Source organism: Centrocercus urophasianus, unplaced genomic scaffold (assembly GCF_019232065.1).
Source record: "Centrocercus urophasianus isolate 14NV4802_14NV808 unplaced genomic scaffold, USGS_Curo_1.0 seq_11, whole genome shotgun sequence".
Taxonomy (NCBI): domain Eukaryota; kingdom Metazoa; phylum Chordata; class Aves; order Galliformes; family Phasianidae; genus Centrocercus; species Centrocercus urophasianus.
Window position 1 is genome coordinate 88,956,982 of NW_024884253.1, and position 21,891 is coordinate 88,978,872.

General features: G+C 44.5%; 1 protein-coding gene across 3 annotated transcripts in view; it reads right to left on the reverse strand.

The window, feature by feature from the left end:
- Positions 1–556: 556 nt before the first annotated feature.
- SLC66A2 (solute carrier family 66 member 2) overlaps positions 557–21,891 on the reverse strand; it is a 57,352-nt gene continuing 36,017 nt past the window's right edge. For all 3 annotated transcript variants that reach the window (XM_042834241.1, XM_042834232.1, XM_042834250.1), the window contains 2 exons: positions 20,306–20,522; positions 557–3,578 (listed from right to left, as the gene is read on the reverse strand). In XM_042834241.1, coding sequence (XP_042690175.1) covers positions 3,371–3,578; positions 20,306–20,522 — 425 coding nt within the window. In that variant the 3' untranslated portion in view covers positions 557–3,370. The remainder of the gene's footprint in view (positions 3,579–20,305; positions 20,523–21,891) is intronic.

Below are 21,891 nucleotides of genomic sequence, written 5' to 3' on the forward strand. Positions count from 1 at the left end.
TCTCCTCTCCTTAGCCCTCCTTCCCTTGCACCAGCCCTCCCTCCTCACTCATTCCCATTCTCCAGCCTCATCATCCACCATAGGTAGCAGCAGCAAACTCCTCTCCTCCTCTGGAGCAGCCAGTGGAGCCCCACAGTACCTGCAGCCACGCACTGCGCGGCCATGAGGTTACACCCATTGTCCTCATCTCCCTTGTAGAGACTGAACAATCACGTACCTCAACTGTGTCCCACAGTCCATCTCCTTGTACAGTTTGCACAGTACTTTTTGAGGCTACACAAAATATACCATCTCTTAGCAATTTGTTTTTACAGGCATAGGAGAAGGTAACATAAAAAGATCATGAGGCTAAATTCACTTCAAAATGTATGAACAGCTTGGGGCAGAAATCCAGAATCCATGTCTTGTACCATGACCTAGGACAAACTACGCCTTGTGCTCACCCACCAGGGGGAACAGGGCATGCCAATTAATTCCTATGGATGCTTTATGCAAGATAAATTACAGTAACAGTTAAGAAGCACGCATTTTATATCTAAACAAAACAACGCTGCAATTTATGTGTAATAGATAACTTTTATTTTAAAAAAACATTGCGACTGACAGAGCAAACAAACTCTGTGAAAATCAAAGAGATGTATTTAAAGTAATTCATTTCTTAATCTCTGAGGTGATCATTGATACAGATACTTCCCGGCCAACAAAGAACAAAGTTCTGTAACATTCTGTCTGTAATGTATCTTGCAAAGTGATATTCAGGAGTTCCTGGCCAAGAGTCCTACCTTATTCAATGCCATATACAGAAGATAGATGCGTTTTCACTGGCTTCTCTTCCAGTATTTGCAGCTCTGCTGTGAATGAGACCGGTCTGGGTACTGACGACAGACTCAGGACTCTGCCCAGGGAGGAGTCCCATAAGAAAAGAACAAGTTCTTTTATCAGTAATACCTACAGTTCAAATTCAAAGAGGTGGCCAAAAAGTATGCACTCCCAAGTGAAGCTATCACATACAGAACCATTTTTCTTAATACCAATGTATTTCTGATATCCCCATTTCATAGATTAAAAAAGACTAGGATATACAAAAATTTTAATCATTTAATAAAAAAAACAAACCAACAACCAAAACCCAGACCATTAAAACACACAGGAAAGTGTTCGTTTGCATACAGTAGAAATACAATCGTCATTAAAGCAGCATATCGGAGATGCCAGTTGCTAATTATGTTTTTGATTAAAAAAGACAAAAGCCAAGCTGTTCTTTAAATGCAATCAGAACATTGGAGGGCAAGGAGAAACAAAACATTCATAGTCTGCCATGCCAGGGTACATTGTCACTGTAAGGTCACTTCAGGCCTAGAAGAGTAGGGTGTCAAACAGGGAGCGCGGAGGCAGCAGCCAGGCAAAGCAGCTGGGCCAGCCCTCAGAACAGCTCTGCTCAGCCACTTCTGTTGGACAGCAGGTTCCTGAGGGACCCCTTTCCTCTCCCATCCACAGCGCCCCACTGAAGGAAGGGTGGCTCAGCCTCCAAGCGCGACCTCTGCTCTCTGCCAGCAGCGCGCCCATGCCAAGATGGCACACGCATCAGGAGCCCTGACGTCAGCCTGGGCAGCTGGGAGCGACGGGCTGGGCTCTGCCAGGAGGCACTGCCTGCAGGGCTGCCTACTGCTCCCTGCCTCGCGACGGGCATTTCCAACCCAGCGTCAAACTGCTGCCCCAGAGGATGGCTTGCCACCCCTGAAGACAGTCCAGACTCTGGTCATGAGTCTCACATAAAACAGTGTAGGGAAAGTACCTAATTTATACACTGAAGGTATTAAATCTCAGACTTGGTGCCATCGATAAAAAAACATAAGCTCTTACACTAATCTTGGAGAGAAAAAAACAAACCTATTGTCAAGAACCTGCCCCCTCCCTCTTGCCGTGCCTGCACTCACCCAGGGCTTGCCAGCAGCAGGGAGGGGGTCTCGCTGGGAGGAAGGCAAACCTCAGCTGGGCTGGGGTCTCACTGCAGCTGCCTCACACCAATGACAGCAGTTTCCTTACAGCAATAGGCAGAAGCGCAGGGGCTTGGCCACAGTTCCCTGCAGGTCACACACCACCCACAGCTTCCAGACACGTGCAGTGCTCAGAAAGGGCATGGTGACCTATGCTGGCAAACAGCCAGCATAGACAAGAACTATAAATGAACTCTCTGCCCCGGTCCCTCTTTCTAACTGTGGGTTCTCCAAGCTAAGAGATTGGAAGATCTTAAGAACAGAAAAATGAAAATGCGGACCCCTTCCATGGGTCAGTGCCAGGAACACTGAACGTACAAACTGGTGCTAAGCAGCACAAATGTGAATTTCAGTCTCCACAAATCAAGTGGTCAGATACTAGTCCTATTCCACTAGAGATCATAGGAATAGGACTCTTTCAGACTTTGTCACTGCCTGCTCTGAGGCAATGAAAGCGGAGACACTCGGTGGCTCCCATTTGCCAACTAGAGCTACCTCCTAGCAATACTGGCAATGCACGAGTACTGGCCTCTGCGTTTGTGACAGTGCTGCACTGTGAGCACGGCATGGCCTGTCTGCAAATCTTGCTGCATCAACGCAGAACTGAGTTACAGCCCCTCCTGCAATCTCCTGTTCGCATCTCCTGATGGCTCACCACTCGACTGGCCGTGCCTGCTTTACGTGTGGTGCAGCATCACCCACATGCAGACCCCATTCCTCACCCCCATGTATCTGTCTGCCACACTGAGCAGGCATCAGTGTCTACCACTCACTTTAATGCATGCTGATCTGCATGCAACAGCTTTGTTCTCAGCTGCTCACCTCTCTGCAGTGCCTCTCTCCTTACCCCTCTCTGCTTACTCGACACCCTGCTTCAATAAAAAAAAAAACAGAAAGCTGCTGCATTTGCTCTTCAACACTTCTTCCTACATCGTGGAGATAATGAATGCTAATATATGCCACAACCTTCCTACCAGTATACAGACTTTATACTATATAAATAGGTGACGGGTTCAGGCAAAATATCCTGTAACTTCTGTGGGGTAACATTTTTTAAATAGCATTATAAACAAAACACCTAGCCCTTGTGATTAATATACAAACATATGTGAACTGATAAGGCTCATAGGTACATATGCAAAAATAGTGCCCCCCTCCCACCAGGAAACAGTTCTGTACAGCAAAGTCTGAGAACAGAGAGAGCAAGATATTTCAAATAAAACCTCCAGAGCTGGAAGCGCAGCCAGATTTTCAATTCTCTTCTCATTTCTGCTTCAACTCAGCAATGCAGAAGTACTTAGAAGTGGAAAAGAAGGTATGTGGCTGACTCTCAAGTGCCATCCATGGGCCTGCAGCCCACCCTGCTGCACGTCTCACAGAGCCTTGGTGCTGGCAGGGTGTGTGGTGTGGGATGTGGGCTTCTGAGGGTAGGAGCTGTACAGGTAAACCTGTAGCAGGATGGCCATGTCCACAAAAACCTGCAGGAGTCCACAGATGGAGAACTGTAACGGGGCCTGATTCAAGATGAAGTAAACAGTCTTGAAAGTGTCCCCACTGGTCCACATCAGCACCATCTTGACACTAAAAGACAAAACAGAAGGGGAAAAACATTTATTGAAAGGAAACTGGTACGGCTTAGTGTGCGACTAGAGCTGTTCCAGGGGGTGCTAGTATCCACCTGCACCAGCGAGGGTTGATACTCTGCAGTGGGTCAGGGCTCCTCTCCACCACAACAGAACACTTGCATAGCCACGAGGTGTGGAAACAGTGCTTGGAAGGCAGGGTCAAATTCACACCCTCAGCCTCCAGAGACCTGACCTCAGCCATTACAGCTACAAATACCCACGGCTATGTTGGCATCCATTTTAAACTATCCAGCTAGGATAATTGATTCAGGGGTGCTCTGTAAACATGATTTCCACATGCTGATAGCAATGACCAGGAAAGAAGGTAATCCAGTGCATGTGAAAAAAACCAAATATCTGCATCTTCATGCATGCTATTTTCTACTCACAAGATGCGAGTACACACCTCTGATAGGTACAAAAAGTATTTTCTTATTGTAGAACACACAAGACCCAGAGTCTAGAAAGTCAGGTTGTCCACTAATAAAGAAGGAAGAAAAAGAACGTGTCTCCATTTGTTTACCAGAAGGCTGAGTATCCCTAAGGATTTTCCTCAAGGACACAGAACGCTGCCCACCCAGACTTCCTTCTAATTTGCTGTATCACCAAGCCATCTCCTGTCCTGCAAGCCAGCTCCTGCTCTTCCACATCATGAGAAAATCTGGGGAACAGAAGCAAGTTCCTCAGACTTCACACAGACCAATTTTCAACAGGACACAAACAGCCAATTCCTGAAGGCTGTTTCTGATCTTTGTGCACTCTAACTGAAGGGATTTCTAAGCAGTCAGGTAAGCTGCAGCGGACAAAACTTTGCAGTTCACAGTATGAGCATTATGCATCATTTATCATAATTATGAATTACATCTTGCCAGCAATGACTTCATCAAACGCAGTCATGCATATGCAGCAGGGCAGGACTTAATTTCCCAAATATTCAGGCAGAGAGCTAGCAACATTTGTATTTTAGACAAGTATACAGTGCTGCTGCAAGCCAGATGCTGCAGCCAACTCTTCCTCCATAAAAGAAAGGTGGCCAAGAGGACCAGTTTATACTGACCCAAAGCTCTACAGAAACATAAGCCTTTTTAACTCACATTATACCACTGACAACATAAAACAAGGTGTCCATGATGTTATGAGCACTCCAAAGAGAGGCTACACGTGGAAGTGTAAGCAAGGGCATGGGATTGAGCAAGCAACCATTCCCCACTCAAGGTTATTCAAAAAATGCAACTAAATAATCAGGAAAGAAGAAAAACAACTGTTGAACCCACAACAGCTGCTCTGCGCAACAATCCTGTGCACCACCTGCACTGCACACATTCTGACTCTCAATGGATAACATTACGTCCCACTTACAGGAGGTTCACACATGCAGGGGGTACAAGGGATTGATTAGGATTTCACTTAGGGAGGGTGATAACTCTGAGGGTAGTAAAACTGACACTTTGTTGCAGGCAGCCAAAGTTCCTCCCCCTCTGATTTTTTGCTTATCAGTGCTTCTGGGCAACTAATCACAATTTAATTGTTAACCTGCCCCAGTGTGGTTGGAGATGGGCACTAACAGAGCAGCACACGCTAACCTTGGCAGGTCAGATAAATTAAACGCTGTCACCAAAAGGGCAATTGATGCACTCCATGAAAGACCTGAGCAAGGATTTACTACCCACAGGGTGTTCAGCATACATAAAGCTAATGGGGTTTTAAAACGACCCCAGCAGGCACTGAAACTGTGGACAACATACACACTGTCTGATGGTTTACAGTATGTAACAGTTTCAAATTCCAAATAAGGAACATCTAGGAGAAACCTTATGGATACCTGTAGTTCAACAGCACCTTAGGAACCAAGCCCTAGATGCAAACCTCTAGCAGTACCACATGTTGTGCTGAGTTTGATTTAGATTTATGTGGCAAGGTTTTGGTAGCCAGGGGCTGCATGGGTGGCCTCTGTGAGCAGAGCCCAGAAGCTGCCCCACATCAGATCACAGCCAGCTCCAACCCATGGGGAGGCCACAGAGGAGCAGGCCATCCCCCTGCAGGCCTGAAGAAAGATGCAGCTCACAGAGAGCCCCTGCAGGAGCGCAGTCCAGGCCAGCACTGCAGCCCATGGCTGTGGTGGAGCAGGAAGGCTGTGGAAGCTGCCAACCACGGGGCTCTGTGTTGGAGCAGCACAGTCCTGAAAGATGGACCCAGTGGCACAGAGCCACAGCAGAGAAGTTCTTAGGAGAGCTGCTGCCTGTGGGAAGCCCATGCAGGCTCTGTTTGGGAAGGACAGCATCCTGTGAGAGGGACCCCACACAGAGCAGGGCAGAGCAGAGGCAGAGACAAGTGCTATGGCCTGACAGCAGCCCCCATTGCCTTGTGCTGCATGGGGGGAGGTAGGAGGCTGTGGATGGCAGGATGCATTTGTAGTTTCTCACTACTGTAGATACGTTAACAGGCAATAAATTGCATTAATCTGCTTCAACCCGTCTGTTTTGCCTGTGATGGTGCCTGTAGGTCAATGATCTCCCTGCCCTTAGCTCCAGCTTTTTTTTTTTTGTTGTGCTTTCTCCCCCTCCCTTTGAGGAGGGTAAGTGAGAGATGGTGCTGCTGTGTCACCCCTTGCTGTTAAACCACCACAGCTTACTAAAGCAAACTCGGGGTTTTGCTAGGAAGACACCCTGGATCTCTACAGCTTGCAATCCCATCTGGGTAACATGGTGTATGCCTCTGCATGTTCCAGCACCCCCCTCTTCAGTAGGTCCATCAGACACTCGTGGAAAGCAGCAACATGCCTGGGGTGCTTACTAGGACATGGCCCAATGTTCTGTATGCAGGAAAACATCAACTTGTCCTTGGCAAAAATGAATTTTGAAATGTAACTCAGTTTAAAAATCTAACATTGCCATCAAAACATACATGTATTGTTCCTGTGCTGATCAGTTTGGAGGAAACAGGCAAATCACTGAAGTACCATAACAATGAAAACATGAAACACCAGGTATTCCACAAGAGCTTAAGCTTAGTATTGGAGCTGCACCTAGGTTACCAGAACCCAAGATGAAGGCAAAACAGTGACTGGGAATGCTGGCTGCTTACTCCCTTCTACACCTCTCTAAAGATAGAGCAGGGCTGGACAAAAGGAGCAAAAACCTGAAAGTACGTGGAGTAACCAAAAATGGCTTTGCAAGGAAGCAAGGACTGCGCTAGACAAGAAGGGAGAAGAGATGATGAAGAACCTTGGAGGAAAGTCAAGAAACACCACAATTTGGTTGGATGAAAAGAGAATGTGAAATAGAGGCTGGAACTGGGCAGGGAATGACAGGAAATAGAAGAGAAATGCAAACTTGGAATAAGGATCCTTAGGAACAGTGCAGTAGTAACATTCCTCCTGCCGTATCTGGGCTGTGCACAGCTATTCTTGCTGCATATGCAGATACAACTCACAGTAATGCAGTGGTGCGTGCCTGATTACACATGCCTGATCAAATAGATACACTGCTCACATATTTCTAGCTACCCTGTCACTTCAGGATGCCACACAGCTATTTTTTATCTGCAGCTTCTCAACACTGCCCAATTGCTTAGGAAATGGAGGCAATTCTTGCATTTATTCTTACTTTTCCGATGGAAAACAAAGAAAGCAACCAACCCTGGGCAGACCAACTGTCATCCTACCTGCACTGGAGAAGGAAAGGAGAGTGTGCCTATGCATAAACAGAGGGTTTTACTGCCCAAGGAAGTAGTTTTTGTTTGTTTTTTTCTTTCTCCCCCAGTTGGTTGCATGGAAGAAAGAGTAAACAGAGGAGAGCACACCTCAGCCCTCCTTCCACTGTTCTGTTATAACCTCCATTTGCTGAACGAAGCTCCAATCCCTTCCTGTAAGATGTGTGGGACTCATTTCTAACAAGCTATTGATATGCCATTTGAGGCAGCTGATGAGTCTCTTAAATTCCTTTCCCTGCAGAACTCTGTAGGCAATACGACAGAAGATATGCAGGATCACAGCAACAGCAAGAGCCTCTCCCACGGAGGCACTATGCAGCAGTGGCCCTACTGCAGGCTGCCAACAACGGTGAGCAATGGCTTGACTCTGCTTCTCTGCAGCAGCCCATGCTGGGTGCCACCAGCTGCCAGACAACAGCTCATCAGCATTCATCTGACCCTCAGCACCATGGTGCAAGGAGCTGTTGTGCTGCTAACACAGATGAGCATTGCTTCAAGGGGCAGGCAGGCCCCACCATCACCGCTGCCTGGCTGCGCACAGAAGAGGCTGCACATAGCAAAGGCTTTCCAGCCTATCTCATGGGGCCCAACTTCGTTCTTGATCTTCCTGACATCTCCAAAGCTGTGCGAGTGAGCTCAGCTTCAGTGCACTGTGCAACATGGCCTACACAGCAAAAAGCAGGAGTCAAGAGCAAATAAAATGGCATCCCTCCTGTAATATCTCAAAGCCACACTGGAGAGAGATGGCTGGCAGGAAGGTTTAACCTTCTTGATACGAAGGACACAGTCATTAGGAGAGCACAGTGGCCATTCTGCTCTTAGCAGAAAGGAGTGACTGGGTGTGGGGTGAGCAGTGCCACCGAGCAAGTTGGGGAGTCAGAAAGTACACACAGCACTGTTTGGTTCTGTGATCACAGCGATGCCAACGGGAGAGGCAAGAGGCAGGAACTGAGCAGAAATAGATGGTACTGCCAGAGGCTGAAACAGATTTGAAGGAAAAAGAACACTTCCCAATAATGTAAATCAAGACTGCAGTGTCCAATGACAACAAATCTAAAAACAAGCACCTTCCTCACAGCTAATCTCATTACAAGGAGTTGCTAATGTGGCAACAGTCACTGTCTGTGTAAACCACAACTGACCACAAAGAGGAAAAGCTCACACTTTTTCATCTGCTTTTGAAATCTGAAAAAGGACTTATTATTCTGCTGGTGGAATCAGACCTCAAAAATAACATCATCATTTCTGATCAGACACTGACTAGTGGTGGGCTGCTAAATGCTGTTTTTTAGTACAGTAGTATAAAAATGTCCTACAGCACTGCTATTCTGTGCCACTGGCAGAACATTTCATAAAGACTTTGTACTAATCATCATTTACTAAATAAATTGCAAGCTGAAAAATAGCATTCATTGTTCTCAAGAAACAACTTGTCTAAATTAGGTTTTCTGTATTTTGTGCATCAATTCTGAGGAGACAGCAAAAGAGATCATCTCTATGAGCACATTGTATCTACGGTCAGACAATGAACGATGATTTTTAAAGAATACTCATCAAATTATTCATGTGTAGAAAGAGCCAAGTACACTAACAAGAGAAAAATTGTTTCTCCTCTGACTGTTCTGAAGGCTGTGCAACTTACAGAACAATGAGCTTAGCAAGATTTTTAGGCTCAAATACACAATATACAAATTACAGAGGACTAATTCTGCTGGAATCAAAGCTTTTCAGCTTCTTCGTTTGCTCTGTTCAAAAGCAGAAAGTTGTCACAATCACAAATCTTTGATTTTCTGCTGGAGCATTATTGAGCACGCACTGCTCAACATTAGCCATTTCCTGATCACTACATCTTTTTTTCTGCCTTCATCTGAAAGAGCGAAACTACAAAGGACATCTTGGAAAAAATAAGACAGAAAGAATACACCTCCTCTCTTCCCCACTAAACCACTGTCTTAAGATTAGTTGCAGCCATCCATCAAAATAACAGTAGCACATAGCAGAGCTGGAGAGCAGCAGTTTGCAGACCATGGGCTGATACTTGGCACCAGCCTACACAAGAAGAGATGGCAGTACTCGCTTCCTGTTTGCTGTGTAGATTTTCTTCCATGAATGTTATGACTCTGCATGTTTGTAGCTTAATACACAAACCCAAAAATATCCTGCAAGCTGGAAGACACAAAGAGAGTCAGATGTTAGACAGTGACTTCTACAGAGAAATTCTGTAGTGGTCTGACCAGACATACTAGCAGCACAAATAGCAACAGGAGTTACGTGTTGCCCTCATGTAATTACATCCTGCTAGAGCTATAAACTTAGTACTGCTTGTGCTCAGTCAATGAACGCAGATCTGAGCGATTATCTTCAATAACAGAAAAATGAATGTGATGTATTAATCATCTACTTCAAGTGTTTCGTTTACTTTTTTCCTTCTGTCCTAGGCAAGTGGAAGAAAAAAAAATTAGCTTGCATTCCTTTTGTACAGTGGAAGGTGACCACAGCTTCCCCCAATCAGGGCCAAGACGAAGGCAAAGATGGATTCACACTATGATTTTTTAGACTGACAGTTTCAGGCATTTATTCATACACTGGCAAATTGCTTCCATATACATTAAAAAAAAATGACAACAGTTCTTGGGATATAAAAGCAGAATAATCATGCAAGATCTGAGAAGCTAGCATCCCCTTCTGGAATAAGGTCCACAGCAAAACAGCTTTTTAATGAATGTTCTGAAAAGTGTTTGGTTTTGGGAAAGGAGGAAGAAGAGACAGAAAGTATCCCTCTTGAAAAGCAACTTACCTCCCCCCGCATATTTCCATGTGAATGTATGGAAGAGAGAGCAAATTCAGTTAAAATATCCTGACTCTGGAGAACTTTCAGCTCCCATTTGATGCTCCAAAACAAGTTAATTCATAAGACAGCAAGTATCCCTAACACTGCACTTCAATCACAGGGTGGCATGCCTTCACCAGTGCAATGCAGTCCAGAAAACACAAAAACCCTGATGCCATGGTATTTTTAACACTGCACAAATGAACAACAACAAAAATATCAGCAAATACAGCATTTATTCCTAGCAAAAAGCCACAAGGCTTAACATAAAAGGAGCTCTCCTAATGTTGAACAAATTGTTAAGCATGCCAGAAACTATTTTTAAAAGAGAGGAAGTGAGAAAAATCAGATACCCAAAGGCCAGTGTCTGAAGTTTGAAAATCTGGGAACTAAATAGGCCTACCATAAGACAGGACCTCCTGAGCGACCAAGCATAGATCTTGTTTTTAAATACCACACAGCCAGCTAGGAATTCAAGCATGAAACTATCCACCAATCCTACATGCTCTCCCTCAGAGAGAGCCCCTTACCTCACTTTCCAACAATTCCCTCAAGGCTGAAACAGCACTGACAATCTCCAGAGAGTCAGTTGTCCAGCCCCACATTGCTAGCAGGATAGATTCAGCATTTATTTTGGATTGCTGGAGCTGAGATATAGTCACATCTGTGAGTAATGGACACCAACAGGTCTACATTAAAGAGCAATCTGAAAGTTCCTGTAATTTGCAAGTATGTATACTTCACTGAGGAAAAATAAAATGCATGGATCTCACTCCGGAGCACAAAAAAACCACACTCATAAAAACACTGTCTGATGTGACTTGAAAGCATCTTTCATATTCGCATTTCATGCAGAAACACAAAAAAGCGTTATGGAAAAACAAGGTAAACAGATATTTATCAATTACTTTTCCTCATGAACAACTGTTTCCAAAACTCCCAAGAGCAAGAGCATCTCAGGCATTTTGACACTGCTCAGTATCTACACACAGAAGCCAGTGTTTGCTAGGATATACTTGCCAAAGGAGAGTCACAGAGAAAACTACAAGACGTGGTGATGGGGCTGGTAGACTATTCATGATCACTGCTCTAGCTATTTCAAGCACTACGCCCAAAATTTAGTCTGTAGGTGTCCACAGACTTGACATCTACAAAGTATTTCCTAGAGCTCTGCAAGTTAGACCATATGGTGCTGCATGAAGAGGGGAGGCAGCTCTTAACAACCCTGAACACCCTAAGGCTATGCACAGCAGGTGTTAAATCTCTTCTGCAGAACAAAGGAAAGACCTGAACTGCAATTCACACAAATGTCCTTCCAGGAGATGGATAAAGGGACGCAGCCTAGATGCCTAAGCTTAATTCTACCCATACATCCAGCACAAGCACATATCAGAAGGGCTCTGGGTTCTGCTACTGATGGATTTGGAAATTTCAAGAATTGTCACAGGGGGGAACTGCTTTCCTCAGGTGAAAACAGGCTTGGGAAACAAATCACACGTGTGCTACCCACAGTACAGTCCACAGCACCATCTGCTGCCAAAACAGAATAATGCTTTCACAGTGGCGTCAGTTTGACGGAAATGGTGTAGAGCACACCTAAATCACACCATCCTTTAGGATCTCGCTCATTAATTTCTTCTTGAGCATTTTTCCCCTTCAATCTCTTCTCCCTCCCCTCAAGGCACTTTAATCACCAGAGCTGCAAGTCCAGCTGCTAGCTAATGCTGCTGTAGACACTGTTCTGCTGCCCACCTCCAGCACTTGTGCACAGCTAGCTGAGCCTGCCTGTGCTCCCACACCTCCCTTCCCAGCACCTGCCTGCTGCAGCCTCCCTTGTGCCATGGGACCCTGCTGCTCAAGGGCCAGTGCTCAAAACAGGGAAATAGTGCCTGTGCCTGACACCATTCAGAGTCCTTCTTTTTGTAACTTTAAGTATGTTGGGACATAATCCACTTAAAGAGGAATAAAAAGATGGGATAAAAGAGTATTGCATCAGCACAGCAGCACACCCCAAGGCTCAAACCGTAAAGCTCTTTAATCCTCCTATCCTCCTGCCCTAGGCAACAAAGAAATAATCAAACTCCTAGCCCCATTTAACTTAAGGCACTTTTAGCACACTTTCCCCATCTTCATAAGGATACAGACTAAGCATACTCGTAGGGTTCCAGTGATTTAAAGCTGCAGTTCCCACTTCGGTCCATATACACAGAATATCAGGCCTAGTTCCCCTCACTGTTCTAGATGCCTGGCATTCAGTCTCCAAAGACAGCACACCTAAAAGGACAAAGCCTAGTGACAGTCATTTTTTACGAAATAACCAAGTTCTTCAGTATCTCTAATTTTAAGAAAACACTGGAGAAATAGGAATCCCAAATAAGAGTTACTACATAGGAAAATGTCGCTACTTTCCAGTCAGCATGATAACTGGAACTAAGATAAGCTGTTCAGTATATGCTTCTCAGAAATGCTTCACTGTCACCAGAAAATAACCCCCTGCAAAAAGTACACAAAAATATGTCAGTACCTACGTTCTCACATGAAACATTACGTTTCTTCAGTACTTTCAGGGATGGCAACTCAACCATCTCCTACAGCAGCCCATTCCAGTGCCTGACCATTCTTTGGGTGAAGTTTCTTCTAATAGCCAGCATCAACCTGCTCTGGTGCAACTGGAGGTCATTCCCTCTCATCTTAGTGATGATTACCAAGGAGAAGAGGCTGACCCCCCACCTCATTGCAACCTCCTTTCAGGTAGTTGTAGAGAGCAATAAAACCACCCTTGAGCCTCCACTTCTCCAGACCAACAAACCCAATTCCCTCAGTCACTCCCTATCTTGTCTTCCAGACTGCTCAGCAGCTTCGTTGCCCTTCTCTGGACATGCTTCAGGGCCCCAATGTCTTTCTTGCAGTGAAAGTAAACACAGTACTTGAGGGGTAGCATTCACCAGAGCAGATCACAGAATGGCCAGGTTTGGAAGGGACCTCAGGAATCATGAATCTCCAACCCCCCTGCCACAGGCAGGGCCACCAACCCACCGCATTTAATACTAGACCAGGCTGCCCAGGGCCCCATCCAATCTGGCCTTGAACACCTCCAGGGATGGACGGGCATCCACAGCCTCTCTGGGCAGCTGTTCCAGCAGGAAAAAACACCTCCTTGCTCCTGCTGGCAACACCATTTCTGATACAAACCAGGATGCTGTTGACCTTCTTGGCCACCTGGGCACACTGCTGGATCATGTACAGCTGAGCATCAATGAGAACACAAGTCCTTTTCCTCTGCACAGTTTTCCAGCCATTCTGCCCCAAGCCTGTGCATGGAGTTGCTGTCACTAAAGCTTAAGTCCTGGCACTTAGTCTTGCTGAACTTCATCCCATTGGCTTCAGTCCAGCGATCCAGACTGTTCAGATCCCTCTGTAGGGCCTTCCTACCCTCAGCCAGATCAGCACTTGCTCCCTACTTGTTGCCATCTGCAAACTTACAAAGGTAAGTAAAAAGTACAACTGATTTTCTCTTGTATTTCAAATTTTCAGGGTAAAAAGAAAAGTATCAACTGAAGAGAGTGCTGATTAAACATACTGGCAGTGTTTTATTCCTATCACTATGAAGAAGCCTTGAACTATCTGTAAAAGAACACATTTGGTTTGAAGTATTTTGCTTTTAATTTTCTTGAACTGATGGGATTAGGTGCTAGGGAAAGAGAAAGCAGAAAGGTGTGAAGGTAGAAAAGATGGGACACATGCAATATGTGCAAGAGCTTCAGCAATTCACACCATACTACACCCTAGGCAATGCTAGGGAAGTGTTTGTGTCACTCACACTGTTGTTAAGAGGCGGAAGCATAAGGGAAGGTTGGTTCCATACTCCCTCCTGGGATTTTTTTAACCCATCTTCTCTTCATTCAGTTCCTAAAATTCCTACACGTGTTGAGTACACAAGCCTCACAGAACAATCTTCAGAGCCCCACCATGTGTTACTGCAAATCTTGAGAGAACAGTACGCTGAGGAAACATGGCAGGCAAGCATGGAGGTGAGCATGGTGAGGGGCTCTGTATAGTCAACTTCAAACAGTACATCCACAGAAAGTCAGCAGAAATTGAGTACAGAACGGGAAAGGAAAAGAACATGGGACTCATGGTACAGAGAAGAGGATCCTGGAATAGAAGAATGGGTGAAGAACAGAGGACAAGCTGTTTGCTTCCTGAGATAGAACAAAATGGTTTTCAAATCATCTGCTTGCATGCGGAAAGGACTCTGTCTCCATTCTGAGCATGCTGAAGAGAGACCAAGCCTGTTTATTTTTCTGATGTAATAGCACCTAGAAAAAAATTAGCAGTTGTCTATTTTTTTTTATTTTTTTTTTTTAAGTAAATGGCTGCAGCCTTTTGCAGCCCTTCCATCATCTTATTTGTTTTGACCACTTAATGTATAATGAAATTACTATTTTAAGAGTAGACACAATGCTACATGGACACCTGGGTGCTGCAGGTCCAAAGACTCTCTAGAATGGTTCCCTCTTCAGCACCTTCCTTGGTAAAAGTTCTGGATGGGACAGAGCACTTAAACTCAGGTCACCACTGCATTGTACAGCATCTACTTCAAAATTCTGATGAAGGCATCTCTTATTCCTACTCTTATTTCTTTGATTTTGATCCATGCAAGTTCTGACAAAGAAAAACAAGAGCTAAGAGAAATACAGTCTTCACTGCTATTGCTTATATCCTCCTCTACTTGCCTTCCTATTAGCACTTTTACAAGTCATTTTCAGCTATTTCCCCTTTATTGAACTTCCACAAAGTACATGTATGCAACGAAATTGCTGTAACAGATGCTGATTGCACCCATCATCTCTTTTCAATGAAACTAAAATTAGTCATTATGAGACTAATATAAAAATTTTGTGCCCCAGAGAAACACCCAGAACTCTTGCTCATTCTCTGTTGTTTAACACTTGAGCTGTTATCTACTCACTATTCAAAAAAATCCTTCCACTTTAAAAAAAAAAAAAGAAAAGCCCCACAAAAAACACAAGAGTGCCATTTTTACAGCACTTGCTCAGTATGCTCAAATCCAAAATCTCATGACAGCAAGTGACCAGACACTGGGTTAGCCAGTATTGAGTACAGCTTTGAACATCTGTCCATCACAGCACCTTGCTAATCTAATATGGGCAAAAAGTCTAGCAGCTGACATTAACCTTTGCAGAATTTGGATAAAGCAAGGATTTGTTTCTGGGACAAACACTGTCCTCAGAAGTTAACAGCTTCCTTTACAGAAATGATATAAAGAACTGCATTATGCCATAAAGGAAAAATTATGTCATAGAGGAGTACTGAATAAAGGCACCCTATAACAAAATCTTATCTCCCCAAGAAATATTGTCTTCTACTATTTTTTATTATCAGTAGCAAAGAAGATGAAATAATATTACAAGATATACATTTCATACAATTTATCTCCCTTCATACTGCATCTATTTTATTGGACACATTTCAGATAAACACTTGCTTGGAACTAGCTTACAGCTATAGCATGCCTCATAGAACAGTTCCAAACAGAAAAGCATTCAGATTTGCAACTCTTGGCTCCATCTGCTTGTGAGACAATAAAGGCCAATTGTTTCTCCTTTAGTGACTTTTTTTTTTAAACAACAAGATAATCACAGTGACCAACACAGCACAATGATCTGACTCAGTCTGTCCAGGCCAGTCTTCTCAAGACAGACTTACATGAACAGAAAGACAGTCTAATTGATTGTGTTGGCTGTCTCAGTGTGTCACAGCGCTGAGCCTTCTACCCAGTATCAGCGAATCTTGAGTAAGGATACAAAGAGAGGAGGTTCTTTTCAAGAAGACTGAAACATCACAACAAGAAGAGGGAGACCACAGCTCTCTGCTGGCTCTGCCTGTCCAACCCCCTAGTTACATGAATGGCCCCGAGCCATGGGCATACATGCATGCATGCATGGGGAGCAGCTGGCAAGAGACAAAAAGCACACAGCCAGGAACTAATCCACCACTGAAAGAAAGCCTTCCTTACTGGAACCACAAACCTCCAAGCTAACCATGGATGGACAGATTTGGCTATCATCTGTACTGTGGTACCTGAGACTCTGTGATATGCAGTCCAGTTCACTCCTACCGCCAGTCCTCCCTTTCCTGGACCTGGGGAGTTTCTACCATCCAGCGGCTGTGAAACTCTGAGCACTGGCTGATAAGAAACAATAGCACCATACAGATGGAGCAGCAGTTGACTGTCAAAGAAGGGCACTGACAAATTACTTCAATGACCTTCTGTGAAAATCTTTCAATGAAGGGCAATTATTGTTCCAGAGCAGAGTATGGCAGGGCAGCAGACAGAAATGGAAAATAGCCTGTCATAGAGCAAACCCACCCTTGTGCAGACCCAGAAGATGCAGAAATGGGTAGATGGGGTAAAGGTGGCTTTAGTTTGCTCTTAGTTCTCACTGGTCTAGTTCATCAGTAATAGGCAATACATCACATTCATCTCCCTCAAGCTGAGCTTGTTTTGCTGGTGATGGTAACTGGCGAGTGATCTCCCTATCCTTATCACAACCCACAAACTCTTTTCACCTTAGTTTCTCTGCATGTCCTGAGAAGGAGCGACAGAGCGCTGTGGTGGTGCTGAGCTAATCCATGGATATTAAACCACCACAGGCTCTCTTCAGAACAGTTCCAAGGGTATTCCACCACAGCCATGTGTCCCATTTACATCTCTCTCCTGGCTTTCTGTCTCCAAGTCCGTTTATCTGAAAACAATTACTACCTCAAGCATGAGATATCCTCAACTTCTATTTTAAACAGATACGAGTGATTGGGACGAGGAGTCCACAGGGTTATTTGACACCTTTTTTTCAGAAACAAAATCGTATCTGCAAAGTCTGGCAGGACATCTTGTTCAGATGTGGCCACATACTGCAGTTTTACTTTCCATTCCTATTTTGACTGTTTCGCCAAAACAGAAATAGACTTAACATATGAGATGTTATGTCCCATTCAGTCCTACTTCAGAGACAGAAGATAGCTTATGTTTTCCTTAGTCAGGCAATGAGGACCTTCAAAGAACCTCTCCTCTGACCCTAGTAAACTGTGATGCTTTTATCAGAGGTGGGCTCCAGTTATGCACTACAGCTGAATGCACTACCGTGGTTTAAGAAGTTACCACAGTCTAAAAGGTCATTAAGTAGGCTTAATAGGCTAAAGCAGCTTAATCCTTACTTCTCTCCCTGTTAAGCTTAAAGTCACAAAGATACCTAAACTTATTACTTCACTTTGCTACTGAGGCCAGCTAAGAGGCTATCTGGCAGTTGTCCATTATGGCCCCGTTGACAGGCAAAGGATCACCAGCTCAGTCGTTTCCAACAGTGTAAACCATTTCTGCATGTAATCATAGAATGGCCTGAGTTGGAAAGAACTATGATGCTCACCCAGTTCCAACCCCCTGCTACATGCAGGGTCACCAACCAGCAGCCCAGGCTGCCCAGAGCCACATCCAGCCTGGCCTTCAATGCCTGCAGGGATGGGGCATCCACAGCCTCCTTGGGCAACCTGTGCCAGTGCCTCATCACCCTCCTGGGGGAAAAACTTCCTCCTGATATCCAACCTAAACCTCCCCTGTCTCAGTTTAAAACCATTCCCCTTGTCCTATCACCATCCACCCTCACAAACAGCCGTTCCCCCTCCTGTTTCTACGCTCCCACCAAGCACTGGAAGGCCACCATGAGGTCTCCCACAGCCTTCTCTTCTCCAAGCTCAACAAGCCCAGTTCCCTCAGCCTTTCCTCACACAGAGCTGCTCCAGCCCTCTGCTCATCTCAGTGCCTCCTCTGGACCCGCTCCCAGAGCTCCACGTCCTTCCTGTGCTGGGGCCCCAGGCCTGGACGCAGCACTGCAGATGGGGCCTCACAAGAGCCGAGCAGAAGGGGACGATCACCTCCCTCTCCCTGCTGGCCGCCCCTTTTTCATGCAGCCCAGAACACAGCTGGCCTTCCGGGCTGCAGGCGCACACTGCTGCCTCATGGCCAGCTTCTGGCCCACCAGGACCCCAAGTCCTTCTGCGCAGGGCTGCTCTCAAGGAGATCTGCCCCCAGCCTGTATCAATACCTGGGGTTGCCCCAATCCAAGTGCAGCACCTTGCACTTGGCCCTGTTGAACCTCATTAGGTTTTCATGGGCCCACTTCTGCAGCCTGCCCAGGTCCCTCTGGATGGCTTCCCTTCCCTCCAATGCATCAACCAGCTTGGTGTCATCCGCAAACTCGATGGGGTAGTAAATATATCCCACTGGGCATCAACTAGCTCCTGGCAAATACCTATCCAAGTTCATAAATTCAATTCTATGAGCTGCATGGCTGGACTGCTAGATGCTTACTTCAGCACTTCCAGGATTGAAGTCTCCTCTCTGCTTTTAAATAGAGAAGCAGGCACAGGATGGGAAAATCAGAAGAAACAACAGCTCCTTCAACAGAAAGTAAAACATTAGCAGAAATCACTGTCATAGCAGGAAGAGCTTGATAATGCTTATAGACCATCAGATCAATTCAGGACTACACAGTGCTAGAAAGTATATGTGGTTCTTGCAATACATATAAAGCTACAATGTGACCTGGACAAAGACATGAGCACACCCCAGCTGCAGTAAAGTAGCAGTACAAGCCGTGTACTATCTTACCAGTATTCACACCCCCCAGTATCCAATAGTATGCAAAGTACTGCTTTGGGAATCCAAGGGGAAAATCTGCAGGTACACCAGACAAGGAAGGTGGCTATCCTTAGACCTAGCCCTGTTTGATGGCAAGGGAATGAGAGCTTCTACTGTATCTTCTGTCAACTGAACAGTGGTCTTTACCAAAGCAGTTTTACATGAGAATTATGCAACTCTGTGTTGCCATGCAAAGAATTAAACCATTCATTCGAAGCACAAAGTTTCTGTCCTCATTTTACTAAGTAGCAAATACAAAAAAGTAGAAAAAAAGCAGCTCAGTTCTTCAGACAGGAGCTAAGGAAAAGCAGATCATTATCTGCAAGCAGCTATCTTAATATGGCATTATAATCCACAGATAAAAAACATAAAGGGAAAGTCAAACCAGAGTATAAATAAGGTCTAGTAGGTAAACTGGGTATCACACAAAATTGTCCAAAGCAGTGTGTGCAGGCAAAATACCCAAATACTTTGGAAGGAAATCCTGACTCTGTATCAAGGGTGTTCCAATAAGAAAATGCTTTGAGTATCACAGCAGATTTCTAAACAAGCAAAAGGAATAGTGTCAACAGATGTAACTGCTTTGGTGTGAAGGAGGTAGAGATGATTATTTGTTTTCAAAGCAAAAATTATGTCAGCAAGTTTAAAGTCAATGAAAGAGGAACTTTCAAAGCAGTGAAAGAAGACAATCACTAATGAAAAAAGTACTTCCTGAATTGAATTTGTTGCTGTACTGTTTTCTATAACTGGTGCACTGATGCAGTGTGGTGAACATTTTTCTCTCTGCAGAGGCTCTACAAGTTGTATTTGCAATTTGGAAACCTTAGTGTTAATACTGACACATACAATAAATGGTATGAAACGATAATCTAGTTCAAATGTCTCAACAGTGAGCATAAGATTAAATTTTTCTGTTCTACACCTGTTTACATGAGTGTTCTTCCTAGGTTTGAGCTCTTTCAAATGTCAGGTACAAGTTTCTACACAACAATACTGATGTTATTTGCTGCTAACACCAGTAACATATTACAGAAAAGAGCTAAGCAAATTTCTAAGAACAAGCAGTGTGAGTTACAACAATTACTGCTGTAGACTTTGTCTTTAGTACTTTTGATACAGAGGACTTCTTCAGACCATTTCTAATGGCAACAGCAGTAGCTCTACGTATTATTGTAATAAAACATATTTCATCTTGAAACTGTCCAGCTAGGTCTGAACAATAGGTCAGATCTTAGGGATATAAATGAGCTCCCACTGTCTACAGCAGTGCTGCACCAGTTTAAGCTGACAGAGGCTCTACCCCAATAACTGCTGTATTTTCAATTAAAATGTAGAAAGATGACAGAAAAGCATTCTCACACTACAAAAATATTTACCTAAGCACACACACATGTACTTGTTTTATTTAAGGCAAACACCATACCTCATTCCTTCTGTGGACCTATTCTGGTGGTTACGGTAGAGCTGAGGAACGCCTAACATAGCCTCTGTGAAAACTGCAAGGAAGCCCAGGGTTTCCACAAAAAGAGATGAATCAAGCCAGAGGTAAGTGATGTAACCGGTGACACCAGTGAAGGTCAGGACACACTGCACGTAGTCTGTAAACTTGCTCCAATGCCAAAAATAGTTCAAGTCAAAATCTGCAACAGAATAGAAATGGAAGAAGAATAAAATTTCCCAGCCTGATTCAAAGCTTATCAGAGTCGAATTGAGAACTGGTAAGTATGAGAGAGTCAGTCTTTGGGAGCAGATAAAATAGAAATTAAGAGGAAAAGGATTTACAGGGGAAAAAAAACAGGCAGCTCACCACCACCAAAAAAGCCCCACAGGACTTGATCTGGAAAACATTTTTTTTTGTGGGATGTGTTCAGTATGGAAACAGTAATGCAAAGAATTACAGACTAGGGTGGATAGTGACAGGACAAGGGGGAATGGTTTTAAACTAAGTCAGGGAGGTTTAGGTTGGATATTAGGAGGAAGTTTTTCACCCAGAGGGTAGTGAGACACTGGCACAGGTTGCCCAAGGAGGCTGTGGATGCCCCATCCCTGCAGGCATTGAAGGCCAGGCTGGATGTGGCATTTGGCAACACACTGGACACTCTGGGCAGCCTGGTCTGCTGGCTGGCAACCCTGCATGTAGCAGGGGGCTGAAACTAGACAAGCATTGTGGTTCTTTTCAACCCAGGCCATTCTATGATACTATGATTTACAAAAATGAGATTTAAAGATGAAGCATTTGTCTTCAGATATGAAACACAAACAAGCCTGGACATGAATTTAACAGAGCTGACATAAGAAGGGCTCACAAAAAAACTTCACACTGCCAACTACAGGTCCCAGTCACATCAGTACAAGCACACTCTTATTCAGGACCATTGTCTTCACTTTCAAACTGCTTCAGTCCAGGCTGAAGAAGATCATCTCAAGTCCACAAGTCTGCTTCCTGGTGTGTTACTGCTGCCTTGGTAAGGGCAGGCTTCTGTGCACATGCAGCACAGCTTTGCTGAAGGTGTGGGGCCGTGAAGAGAATCCAGCCTGGAACAAGACTTCCCACAGACAGCACTTTTCATTGTAGGGACAAAAACGCACTTTCACATCTGTACTTCACTTTGCTAGCAAAACTAAGTGCAGGGTTTATATCCATTTCTTGCATCTCTCAGAACAAAGCACTATTTCTCTAAACACAACACTTCTCTCAATAGAGAATTAAGTCAAAGAACAAACCAAAGGTGACACTTGCTTACATTAACATACTACTGGAAGATACATAGCTATCTTACTGACAAATAATAATACACACCAATTTACGTCACTGCCTCTTCAGCAGAAGTACAGAACACTACAAAAGAAGTTCTGCTGTTAATTCTGGCAACGAAGACACTGATATCTGCTGGCTTACATTAACACCAAACCCAGCGAAATGAGAGTGAATCTGCACAGGCAGGTAGGTGCTTAAGGATACTTACATATTGCAAATAATCACTTCATTTTCTGCACCTTTTCACACTT